At 33.2% G+C, this 13,239-nt stretch overlaps 1 protein-coding gene across 6 annotated transcripts in view; it reads right to left on the bottom strand.

Moving 5' to 3' along the window:
• Positions 1 to 13,239, bottom strand: part of CEP350 (centrosomal protein 350) — a 122,656-nt gene that overhangs the window by 85,427 nt on the left and 23,990 nt on the right. For all 6 annotated transcript variants that reach the window (XM_031435663.2, XM_031435665.2, XM_010992911.3 and 3 more), the window contains 4 exons: positions 12,772 to 12,886; positions 11,773 to 11,932; positions 8,187 to 8,809; positions 2,133 to 2,246 (listed from right to left, as the gene is read on the bottom strand). In XM_031435663.2, the coding sequence (XP_031291523.2) occupies positions 2,133 to 2,246; positions 8,187 to 8,809; positions 11,773 to 11,932; positions 12,772 to 12,886 (1,012 nt within the window). The remainder of the gene's footprint in view (positions 1 to 2,132; positions 2,247 to 8,186; positions 8,810 to 11,772; positions 11,933 to 12,771; positions 12,887 to 13,239) is intronic.

Raw genomic sequence — 13,239 nt, 5'->3', positions numbered from 1 at the left:
TATAAATTTGAAAATTAATTTCAGTTACAGCTGTGAATAATTGTACTTTAAAATACATAAAGAAATCTGCATTGTGGGAAAAGCAGAATTATGTGTAAGTCAAAGGCTGTAAAGCAGGCGCATGCTTAGTATCTAAGAAACAGCAAAGAGGCCAGTGTGAGTGAAGTGGACAAAGAAGAATATTAAGAAGCAGAGTCGAGTCGAGAGACAGAACTGAGGGCCAGATCATGTGACGCTTCATAGGTCATTATATGAACTTAAGGTTTTACCCAAGAACGAGATGAAAAGTTTTTAGAAGATTTAGAGCAAAGGAGTGATATGATCTAAATTAAATTTTAACAAGCTTACTCTCCCAGCTGTGATTAGAACAGACTCATCAGAAGAAGGGCAGAAGGGTAACCAGTTAGAAGGCTACTGCAGTAATTCTGCCAAGAGACTGATGGTGGGTGACCTGGACCTAGGTGGTAGAGGAAATCCATTATATTTTAGATGTATTTCAGACAATTATAGATATAAGGTATAAGAGAAACAGAGGGGTCAAGGATGACTAAAGATTTGGGACCCGAACAAATGGAAGAATAGGATTAACTAAGATGGAGAGACTACCAGACGAGTAAGTTTAAGGGGTGTATCAAGAGCCCATTTAGTTAGTTAGCTAGCTGCATTTTGGATATATCAAGTTTAAGAAATCTATTATACAACCAAGGAGAGATGTGGAGTTAACAGCTAGATAATGAGTCTGAGTTAAGGGAAATCTGGCCAGGGACATACATTTGGGAACCATCAGCAACAGACATATTTAAAGTCCTGAGACCAGAAGAGCTTGCCTAGTTTGTATGTAGATAAATTTTTTTTTTAAATTTTAAAGGAAAAAGAAAGGGGAAGGGGAGAGAAAATAAAATAAAGAGAAGAAAAGAGAAAGAGAGATCCAAGTACTGAGACTGTGGCATAGCAATGTTTAGAGATCAGAGCTGATTAGAGGAAAAAACAAGTAAAAAGGAGAAAAACTAAACACTTAGAGTATCCTAGAAAAATATCAAGTGACGAATTTCAAGGAAGAAGTGATCAGTCATGTCCAATGTTGCTGAGAGATCAAGTAGGATGACAAATGAGAATTAAATACTGGATTCAGCAATGTGGACACCATTAATAATCTTGGTAACAGTAGTCTGCAGAGAAGTAAGAGCAAAAAACTAATAGAAAGGATTCAAGAGTAAAACAGAGGAGAAAAATTGGAGACAATGAATATAAGGCAAATTTTTTAAGTTTTGCTGTAAGTAAAAGGAGAGAAGCAAGGCAGAAGCTGAAAAGAGGGGTTCTTTTATGATGGCTGAAATAACAGTATTATAACAGTATGTTGAAGTAACAGTATGTTGAAGTAACAGTATGTTAATGGGCATGGCGTCATCCAGAGGGAAAACCTGATGATGCAAAAGAAAGAAAACGGGGCTGAAGTAATGTCCTTAAATACATAAGAGCAAATGGAATCTAAAACACAAGTAGATGGGTTTGTTTAAGGCAGAAGCACAGGCAGAGTTCATCCAGCGTAACAAAACAGAAGGCAGACCATGATAGGCAGACCTCTCTAGGAGTTCTTTGACATACATCATTCCACTAGCCTATAATGATACTGTCCTATGAGGTATATTGATACCAATTTTACAGATAAGAAAACCAAGGAAAAGAGGTTATATAGCACAGGTAATATACACAGCTAATAAGTGGCAGAGCCAGAATTTGAACCCTTGTAAGCTGACTGCCTTCTTGTTAGTATGTTTATCTGCTGCTTGACAAATTACTGGCCATTTCAAAGATCTCAGAGGTCTAGTAGAAGTAAATTCAAGTAGACTCTGCTATGTTTCCTTCAAATAAGACAAGCCCAACTATGAAAGTCCCTTAGTTTAAAAATAGCCTAGTTTCTGTCTCATCAGCTATAAATGCTAATTTTAGCCCTGGAACAGAGCCTAGTGGCTAAGAGAGCCTTATGACTGATACCACCACAACTTTGGTATATGTACCATGCAGTTAAAAAAGGAAATATCTTCAGTTTGGTGACCCTTTTAAATTTAGTATTACAAGTTAGATAGTAAGTATGATAAAACACTCAAAACCTAAGAAAGCTCCACTCTCACCTGCAAAATGAAGTGCTAAGTCTCGATACAGTTCTCTACTCATGTTTTGAAACTCAGCCTCCTGCCACACTTTCCCATCAGGTGTTCGAATCTTGGTCTCTGAAGGATTGAAGCCTAATATACAACCAACAATACAGAACATTCTTATCAAAGTTGCATTGGAAGTTTTGTTATACCCTGTGAAATATAACACACTATAACATTCATTCTTTTAAAGTGTACAACTCCATGGTTTTTAGTTATTCACAAAGTTATGCAACTATCACTGCTATCTAACTCCAGAGCACTTCATCACCCTGAAAAGAAACCAAGTACCCATTAGCAGTCACTCCCCACACACTCCCTCTACTCCTTGGCAACTTCTAATCTATTTCTATCTTTATGGATTTGCCTATTCTGGACATTTCATATAAATAGAATCACATAATATGTAGCCTTTTGTGTCTGGCTTCTTTGACTTAACATTTTGTTCTCAAAGTTCATCCACCTTAAAACGTATCAAAGCTTTATTTCTTTTTACTGTTGAATGATATCCCATTGTGCAGATATATCATTTGTTTCTCCATTCACTAGCTGATGGACATTTGGGTTGTTTCTACTTTTTGGCTACTATTTATAATATTACTATAAACATTCATGTATAAGTATGTGCGTGTATGTATGTTTTCAATTCCCTTGGGTATCATAGCTAGGAGTAGAATTGCTGGGTCATACCATAAGTCTATGTTTAACTTTTTGAGGAACTGCCCAACTGTTTTCTAAAGGAGCTGCACCATTTTACATTCTCACCAGCAATGTATGAGGGTTCCAATTTCTCTATATCTTCACCAGCACTTGTTATCCTCTGTCTTTTTTATTACAGCCATTCTAGTAAGTATGAAATGGTACCTCATTGTGATTTTGATGTGCATTTCCCTATAACTAATGATGCAGAACAGCTTTATAAGCTTTTAAAACAGGAATGCATAATTAGCTACCACATAATATATTAACAAATACTGTTTGGAAAAAGTAAGCTTCAGTGAGATAAAGCAATACACACTTGTTCAAAAAGACTAGAAATGGATAAGTACTAAATTAAATGCTAAAAGAATGTCAATCATACATTATGGATTTCAGAGATACAAACTACCCTTCTCGAGACTAGAGGGAAACAACACTACTCATTCTTTGAAGACAGGCATTAACTGCTACCATCTGTCTAATATGGTTTTGCCTATGGCCAAATGGACAAGCTTCTGTCCACATAGGTAAAATGCACTCAAAGTGTGAAAAATAGGTCTTTATAACATACTTGTTCAAATTCTCAACAAACATTACATGTGTGCTATTTCCTAGGAATCACCATTCTAATGTCCTACTTTAAATTTATCGCTATTCTTAAAGAAATACACTGAACTTGGAATGCTGTTTTGCAAAATAATGAATATGGATGATAATCAGAGCAGCAAAATGATTTATACTTTCAAATGGGCTCAACTTACCAAACAACTGCCAATAAATATTTTGTAAAATTAAATCAGTGTAAAGAATAGAGTCAAAAATTGGTGAAAGCACATTAGAGGTGTTAGATAAAATGTACTAGTAAATTAATTAAATGTCTAACAGAAAACAATCTATTCAGCTCTTAGGAACAATAGCATAAGCTTAATTTTACCTGGCATTTGGGTCATGGGGCCCAAAACTATGTCTACACCTTCATAAAGAAAAAGTTTATAAACTATAGTTTGTAACAAGAAAGTGTGGCAATTCCATGCAAATCTATCTCCCTCCCCTATTCTCTCTCTCTGTATTCAACTCTACCATTTTTTTCCTCCTCACTTCTTTAGGAAACATTTATCTCTATAGAAACCTTTCTTTATATTTGCATCTTTAAGTTAACTTTAAGAAGATTTCAGTATCTACATCAGTTTCTCGTTCTGTTCCCCAGTCTATTTCCATTATTTGTCTACATTTTTTCTTACTAGTTAAAATTTACTGAATAGAATAAAAGTTATACTGTGGATTTACTTGTGTCCAAGATACTGTACTAAGCTCTGAAATAATAGGGATGACCAATACAAGCTCTTAAACTTCTTGGGGATTTACACCAGAAAGAAAAAGATATGGAAACAACTAGATATAGGACAAGAAAGAATCACATAAACACCACTGTGTTTACTACCTCAAATTTTAAACACACACACACACACACAAAAGAAAAGCCAAAGTTTAGAATGGATTTCATATGCTAACAACTATATAAAAGGATAAGAAAATAAACACACACCACATACACACTCTCTCTCTCATTTGTGTATAAAAAGTTATCTCTGGAAAAATACACAAATTTTTCATACAAGTAACCTCCAGAAAGGGGACCAGGTGGCTGGAGCACAAGAGTGACAGAGCTTTTCAAGGTATACCCTTTTCATCTTTTGAATTATGAATCAAGTGAATCCATTAATTTCATTTAAACAAATTTAAGCAAATGTCACTTTAGAATACAGTATATTAAGACGCTTTTAATATACACTGACAAAAAAATTGGCAGAAAAACAATTCTTCACTGTTGGAAAAAATAAATCCATTGCTCAGGACATTGGAAACCAAATTCTGTCATGATTTCTGAAATGTATGCTACATTTCATAAGTTAACCTCCCAGAAGTTGTATTCATAATATATTTTAATATGAAAACTAATGTGTTAAAAATGAATAAGTAAAAGGAAGATATGAAATCCAGTCACCAACTCAAAAGAAAGTTGTATTTAACATTTTCACTCTGGTTCTTTAGGTTGTTTTTTTCTTTTTTAATTTTTAGATTAAAAAAATTATTAAATAAAATACAGATTCAAATTGCCCATCTTAACTTTGCCTTAGTGGAATAACTTGAGGAATTTCAGAACCTTGACTTTTAGAATGAAAAGACCTTAAGTGTACAATGTGCATTTAATAAGTCTGACATAAGTATAGACAAAGTTTTGGATAATCGCTATCTCAGAACCCACAAGAACACTTTGATCCCACCATTTGCTATTTGTTCTATCAACAAATCCTACATGGCACACAAATTACTACAAGGCTATGAAAGAATTTTAAGGGAGCTGCCCATAAGTTTATCACAAATTATCTAGAATAAAATGTTAATCATCCATCTTTTATCTAATTCACAATAAATATCACTAGCAAAACATAATAAGCAAAACAAAATGAAACTGGTAGTTGTTCAAACTGTTAAAATTAACAGAAGAAACAAATCTTGGCAATATTTTGATCTTCATACATTTATCTAGAAAAACTGAACTTGAAAAAAACATCCACAAAGAAAGGCCAGAATGGCATAAGTTTTAGTGATAAAAGTCACATAGAGTAACTTATCAATGAATCAACTCTTTATTAAAAACTTTACATGGATAATCCTGTGAAAATAATTTCAGGAACATAAAAATGCAGACTTCTTAAAACCACCATATATAAAAACTGGAGTTGGCTGAAGACAGAAATTCTCTCTGAAAAACATCTTCTCAATGAAAAGCTATCAATGGTGGTATAAATATGATTTAAATATTTCTTTTCTTAAACATGGGAGAAAAACCCTAATGTCAAAACTCAAAGGTTAAAATAAAAGGATCAAAATGTCGGTGCTATATGCAGAGAACTATAAAACACTGATTAAGGAAATTAAAGATGATTTAAAGAAATCAAAAAATATCTCATGATCTTGTATTGGGAGAATTAATATTGTTAAAATGGCCATACTACCCAAAGCAATCTACAGATTTAAAGTGATCCCTATCAAATTTTTCACAGAACTAGAACAAATCATACTAAAATTTATATGAAATAACAAAAGACCCAGAATTGCCAAAGCAATACTGAAGAAAAAGAACAAAGCTGAAGGAATAACCTTTTCAGACTTCAGACAATACTACAGAGCTACAGTAATCAAAACAGCATGGTATTGGCTTAAAAACAGACACATGGATTAATGGAACAGAACAGAGAGCCCAGAAATAAACCCACACACAGTAAACTAATCTTTGACAAAGGAGGCAAGAACATACAATGGGGAAAAGACAGTCTTCAACAACTGGTGCTGGGAAAGCTGGACAGCCACATGTAAAGCCACAATGAAATCAGAACACTCCCTCACACCATACACAAAAATAAACTCAAAATGGCTTAAAGACTTAAATAAGACAAGACACTATAAACCTCTCAAAAGAAAACACAGGCAAAACAGTCTCTGTCATAAATCTCAGCAATGTTCTCCTAGGGCAGTCTACCCAGGCAATAGAAATAAAAGCAAAAATAATCAAAACGTATAAGCTTTTGCACAGCAAAGGAAACCATAAGCAAAACAAAAAGACAACCTACAGAATGGGAGAAAATATTTACAAATGATGTGACAGACAAGGGTTTAATCTCCAGAACATACAAACAGCTCATATAACTCAACAACAAAAAATAAACAACCCAATCTAAAAATGGGCAGAAGACCTAAATAAGTATTTCTCCAGTGAAGATATACAAATGGCCAATAGGCACATGAAAAAATGCTCAATATCACTAATTATCAGAGAAATGCAAATCAAAACTATAATGAGGTATCACCTCACACCAGTCAGAATGGCCATCATTAAAAAGTGCACAAACAATAAATGCTGGAGAGGCTGTGGAGAAAAGGGAACCCTCCTATACTGTTGGTGGGAATGTAGTTTGGTGCAACCATTATGGAAAACAGTATGGAGATTCCTTAAAAAACTAAAAATAGACTTACCATATGATCCAGCAATCCCACTCCTGGGTATATATCCAGAGGAAACTAATTCAAAAAGATACACACGCCCCAATGTTCATAAGCAGCACTATTTACAGTATCGAAGAAAGCAACCTAAATGTCTATCAATAGAGATGACTGGAAAAAGAAGCTGTGATATATATTTATAAAAATGGAATACTACTCAGCCATGAAAAAGAATAAAATAATGCCCTCTGGAGCAACATGGATGGACTTGAATATTGTCATACTAAATGAAGTAGGCCAGAAAGAGAAAGAAAAATACCATATGATATCACTTATATGTGGAATCTAAAAAAAAAATGACATAAATGAACTTATTTACCAAACAGAACCAGACTCACAGACACAGAAAACAAACTTGTGGTTACCAGTGGGGGGAAGGGGGTGAGAAGAGATAAATTGGGAGTTTGAGATTTGCAAATACTAATTACTATATATAAAATAGGTAAACAACAAGGTTCTGTATAGCACAGGGTATCTCGTAATAACCTATAATGAAAAAGAATATGAAAAGGAACAAATATACATATATATACACACATATACATACATAACTGAGTCACTATGCTATACGCTAGAAATTAACACAACACTGAAAACCAACTATACCTCAATTAAAAAAAATAAATAAAAATAAAGTATGCAGGGAAAAAAATTGTCAGTGCCAAAGTATTTTTTGTTTGTTTTGTTTTTCTGGGTTTTTTTGTTTGTTAATACTTTTTATTTATTTTTCAGTGGAGGTACTGAGGATTGAACCCAGGACCTTGTGCATGCTAAATATATGCTCTACCACTGAGCTATATACCCTTCCCCAATGTTAAAATATTCTGTAACCAAATATTAACTGGCATTGACTGAATTATCTTTTCAACATCACTTTTGAAAGAATTCCTAATAACAATCCAAATATAATGACTGATTAAGAGCAATATTCTTTCAGTTCTCTGAAAATTGTACTAATTTCTGTTTTCTCTTTTGTTCAACTTGTTAAATGTTCACATAGTGGTCCTCAAACTATAAGAATCTCCTGAAGGGAACTGTTAAAAATTCCAACTCCAGAGTCTATCTCCATAGAAATTCTGATTTAGGTCCAGTGTAGGATGCAGGAATCTGCATTTTTAATTTGTACCCTGAATTAATTTCGTATGCATTTAATTTGAGACTCACACCTTGTTCTAAAGATGATCTTCTGTACTCAAATATATCCTAGGGAGAAAAGTGGACAAGGAGGCAGGAATAAAGAAAAAAATACAAAGACTGATTACAAACCTTTATATGCTGGAGCAGGTGGTGCTGCTGCTACTTTCCTGACTTTTGCAGTCACTGAGTTATCAACATTAACAACCATTACTGGATGGTCAATATGACCCAGATTTTGGCCCCGCCCATTTGTTTCTTCTGAGTGTTCCCACTGTTTCCTAATCCGCTCTTTGAGTTTTTCCAGTTTGACATCATGTTGTCGCCGCTTTAGGATATCTAATCTTTGGGAATTACAAGTACTAGTAGAAGACGGAGAAGAGTCAGTTAGCCGCAACACTTTTGGATCAGTATCATGGCCCATGTTACTCATAAAAGCCTTCAAATTGTTCTCATTTCCTTTTGCTCTATTAGGCTTTTCTTCCTCAGTTCTCATAGGAGCTGCCATCTTAATCAAACATTCAGAATTTTGCAATGCATCAATTGTTGGCCGATCATTTAAAAACCTAACAACTGTATCATTGATGACAGATGATTGGGAGCTCTCAAAATCACAGCAACGTATATTCCGATCCTCTCGATTGCATATTATCTGGTTCCCACTCTCAGGCTTCTCTTCATTAACATCCACACAATACACATGCTTTGACTCTAAATGGCTGGGACTTATATTAGAAGGTGTGCCATGGACTTCCCTGTTATTAAAAAACAGTAAGCTTTGAATAAAGAGTACAAAAACCAGTCATACAAACTAAATGGAGAACTCTAAGCTAATATTAGAGAACCAAAAAATACCTAGAAATTCCAGTAGGCTAAAAATAACAAAATAACCATTACTAATATTAAAACTCAACGCTCAGTGCCCCATGTGTATCAAGTTACATGGCAAATAATCCAAATCATAATCTGTATATTAAAAAATAAGAAATATGCAAAAGATGCATGGAGAGATTTCCTAAAGAGCCTCAGAAAAGAGGATTACAATCTAAGTTCAGATACTCACTTTATGTCTATTACCAAAATGTACATTTTACTTCTCCATGAAATCTTAAGTATGAGAAAAAAAGTTCTCAAATACTGGCATTTCATATGTATAACTTCTAAATAATGTACCAAGTTAACAAATAGATTGGGAGTAGAAATAAAGTGGAAATACAATAAATATCTGCTTCCAAATAAATGTGGTTAGTGAAGTTAAACCTCTCTGAACCACAGTAACTTTCTTGGCAGGTTCAAATTACGTAAAGCATATCTAGAAACTTCAAAGTCAGCAAAGATGACTGGACATGGCCAAAGAACCTATCACAAAATCCATAATCTCTATTCATAAAAACACTAGCAAAAATCTTCCTTCAAAGACTATTTTTATTTTACACATCATTCTAATAAGTTCTATTTTAAGAACAGAGGCAGTTTATTAAAAGAGCAGTTAATGAAGACAAGCCTCAGTAGTAAGAAGAGCACATGAAAAAATACTCAAAATTATAAAAGCAGACATAACAACAATCTGGACCTGCAATGTGTGAAAGAGTAGACATTAGCCACATGTGGTAACTGAATGCTTGAATGTGGCTAGTCCAAACTGAGAGGTACTATCATGCAAATTATATACTGGATTCTAAAGATTTAAGACAAAAAATAAATGAATAAAGAATATAAAAATCTTTGTGTATGTGACTACCAAAAACGTTTAAATGACATGTATGTGGCTCACACTAATGATTCCATCACATAACAATGATCTAGATGTTTCACGTGTAGGCATAAAACTGTGATACCACAAAAATTCTTAGGGCCGTGACTCTGTAACAGCATACTGTGGTAACTGTGTTTATCATGAGTGCATGAGTACGCACATTTTTCTAAGGAGACAGTCTACAGTTTTCATCAGATTCTCACTGGGGTCCATGACCCAAAAAATACCGGACCCTGTTCTAAGTGGTTGATTATTAAACAAGATGGGGGCTGAGAATTAAGTTCTGTAGCTTCCACTACAGATCAAGGCTAAATTATTTTCACTATCTTGACCAGACTGCAACAATTCACTGTCAAAGTGATTAAAGTCTAAAATGAGTACATGCAGAGAATAAAATAAAGCATAAAATGGCAGGTTTCATATCATGCCTCAATCTTAAAAGAGGACAATTGACCAAAAAAAAAAAGTAACTTCATACAGTCTTTCATTCACTCACTCATTAAATATATACTGAACCTGTATAATGGTGTTCGCTATACAATTCTTTCAACTTTTCTGTAAATATGAAAACTTTCATGATAAAATATTGGGAAAAATATTTATGGAATACTTAGCAAATAGGCATTAAGATAATGCTTTGAGAATAAGACAGATTTATAGCCTTACATAAACTAATGTAATGCGTAGAGACGTAATCAAAATAGAATGCAACATGAAAATGCTCTAACAGAGGAAGTTAGAGTATTATGGGAGCACACAGAGGAAGGGTAATAAGCTGGGGAATGAAGATGGATAGAAATGTTTCATACAGAAGGTAATAAAAGTTTTAAGTGATAAACGGAGTTGGCTAGGTGAAGGGTGTTTTGTTCACAGCAATCCTATGAGTACTTTTTTCTTTTCTTAAAAGATACATAATTTACACAATTTTAAATATGAGGTGTATTCTTTGCAGGAAAAACAATAGAATATAAACAGTAATTCAGTTTCAATTCTGAGAATGATTATGTTTCTAGGCACCTCATTATCCTTCGAATTTTTCCTTCCTCCTTTTTCTAACCTATGAATTTTTACCCAGATTAAATCCCTGGTCTTCTCTCTACATTTTCACCATTTTATCACTTCAACACTAGTGATAACTCCCAAATTTATATTCGCAGCCCTGACCTTTCCACACACATTCCTACCCAAATTTCCAAATGCCTACTCAATATTTTCACCTGGATATTTCAAAATTATATCAAATTGAATATATTGAAAATTGAATTTATAATCCAACTCCATCATGCAAATTCTTTATCTCAAATTTAAGAGTATAAACATACGCCCAGTACCACCATGCACCATCATTAAACTCCTTGATTTACTGACACTTTAAAATACTGAAAATGCTTATAAATGAAACAAATAAATATACAATCTAGTGTTTATTACTTTTACTATTTGCTTTCCCAAGAGTGTGAACATATTATTACCATTAATAAAATGTCCTTCAAATATCCACTGGCAACAAAATAAAACAATAAACCAACTCGTATCCTCAAGAAGAAAGACTTTTGGGTAACTAATTAATGTTACCAAAAAAAAAAAAAAAAAAAGAAGAAGAAGAAGAAGAAGAAGATAAACTAAGCTAACAATACTTATTATGTAGAATACCCAATCTGAAATACTAAGGAAAAAAAAGCCACACTTCCAAAGAGTGAATAATTTGTAGGAAACATTTATTACAATGATGGTGGCCTGGGCAAATATTACTACTTCTTCTCTCCAAGTATTTAATCTGTAAAAGAGTAGAAAGTCAGCATTTCATAATATAAAAGATTTTGCTTTACCTTCTTAGAAAATGAAAAAGGTAGTAATAATAATAGATCCAGAGTGCTATGGAAAACTGGGAAAGTAAACTATGATCTTACTGTAGATACTACAGGCTAACTCTATTTGATAATTTTTTTAAACAACACTAACCTGTAAGAAACTAAAGGTTCACGAAACTCCACATGATTAATTTTCTTTACATTACTCTCCAGGGTGGTAGCTCTGAGAGGACTACGAGATTTCTCTTTTCGTGTTTTAGAAGATTTGGAAGTGGGGGCATTAACCCCAGAATCATCCAGGTATCTACCATCTGAAGAGAAAGGAAATGTATGAAAATATGATATAAAACATGATTGTCTGAATTTGGCTAGTATTTAAGAAAATAACTTAGGTATATATTATTTCTGGTACCTCTACTTAGAGATTATGCAAACAAATGGAAAAAAATGGAGGTTTAAATCATTACAGTAACTCAATCTATAGAGAAAGACTGTAATATTGAGCAAACAATGCAAAATAAAATTATACCTATAAAATTCTTTTTTGTCAAAAGCTCTCATTCACTTAAAAAAAGAAGTATCAGATAAAACATAACAGACAGATTTATTTTTTTAAAATCAATTTCAGTGGAAAGTACTAACCTGCAGGGGGTAGCCCACTAATTATAATTAAATATACAAAAGGTAATCAAAGAAAATATTCACACTGTGTCAATTAATGATGGTATCTGTAAAACAGATATTCCAATTTTGATTTTAAACTCCAACAAAAAATATATATCTTAAGTCAATTAAATTTCAAAGTGATATATCTGTGAATTAAAAAAAATAAAATAAAAACATCTATAACCCCAAAGGCTCAAAATCAAATTCTCACTAAAAACAAATGAAAACTCACTGTCAAAGGTGATGCAGTGATGCTAACATCACTGGTCAAAAGATGGTAAAAATATCATTTACAGTCACTGAATACAAGGCTGCTTCAAATTACTCAGATCCAAGAAAAAAAAAAAAAAACACTAAATGCTGGTGAGGTCGATAGCCTCTGACAAAAGAGCAAGCAAATGCATGGGACTATAAGAAATTAAGACAAAACATCAAAAACTTATATTTAACATATTTATACCTTTGGAAGTAACCTCATACATACCTTTTCTACTTATTTTTCTGGTAGCACTTGCAGAAGACTTCTTGGTATCCATGACAGAATCAAACACAGCTGTACTCGTAGGAGCTACTTCTAATTTGTTTTCAATGTGCCTCAGCTAAAGTTTAAACACCATCAAGACAATCAGGTTAATTCTGTAAATAAACCAGCTACCACTGATTTACTTAGTTATTTAAGATTATATTGTCTAACCAAAGTAGAAAAAACTCAGGAATGCTTTATTTTAATAAAAAAAATAAGTTTTTCCATTATTTACTATTTCAGCTATTTTAACAACTGGCTCAGTGCTGCCCAAATCTGGACATGTAAATCAGAAAGATTCTGAAGAATATCGAAGAGTTTCTATTTGTTCTGTTGACCCATTTTTTTAATTGTTGAGTTTTTTAAAAGCTGTAAATTTTCTGACGCTATATGTTGCATATCATTGTGCTACATATTTTGTGCAATTTC

Source organism: Camelus dromedarius, chromosome 23 (genome assembly GCF_036321535.1).
Source record: "Camelus dromedarius isolate mCamDro1 chromosome 23, mCamDro1.pat, whole genome shotgun sequence".
Lineage (NCBI taxonomy): Eukaryota > Metazoa > Chordata > Mammalia > Artiodactyla > Camelidae > Camelus > Camelus dromedarius.
The sequence above is the reverse complement of the archived record's forward strand: the minus strand, read 5'-3'. Positions and strand labels throughout refer to the sequence as shown.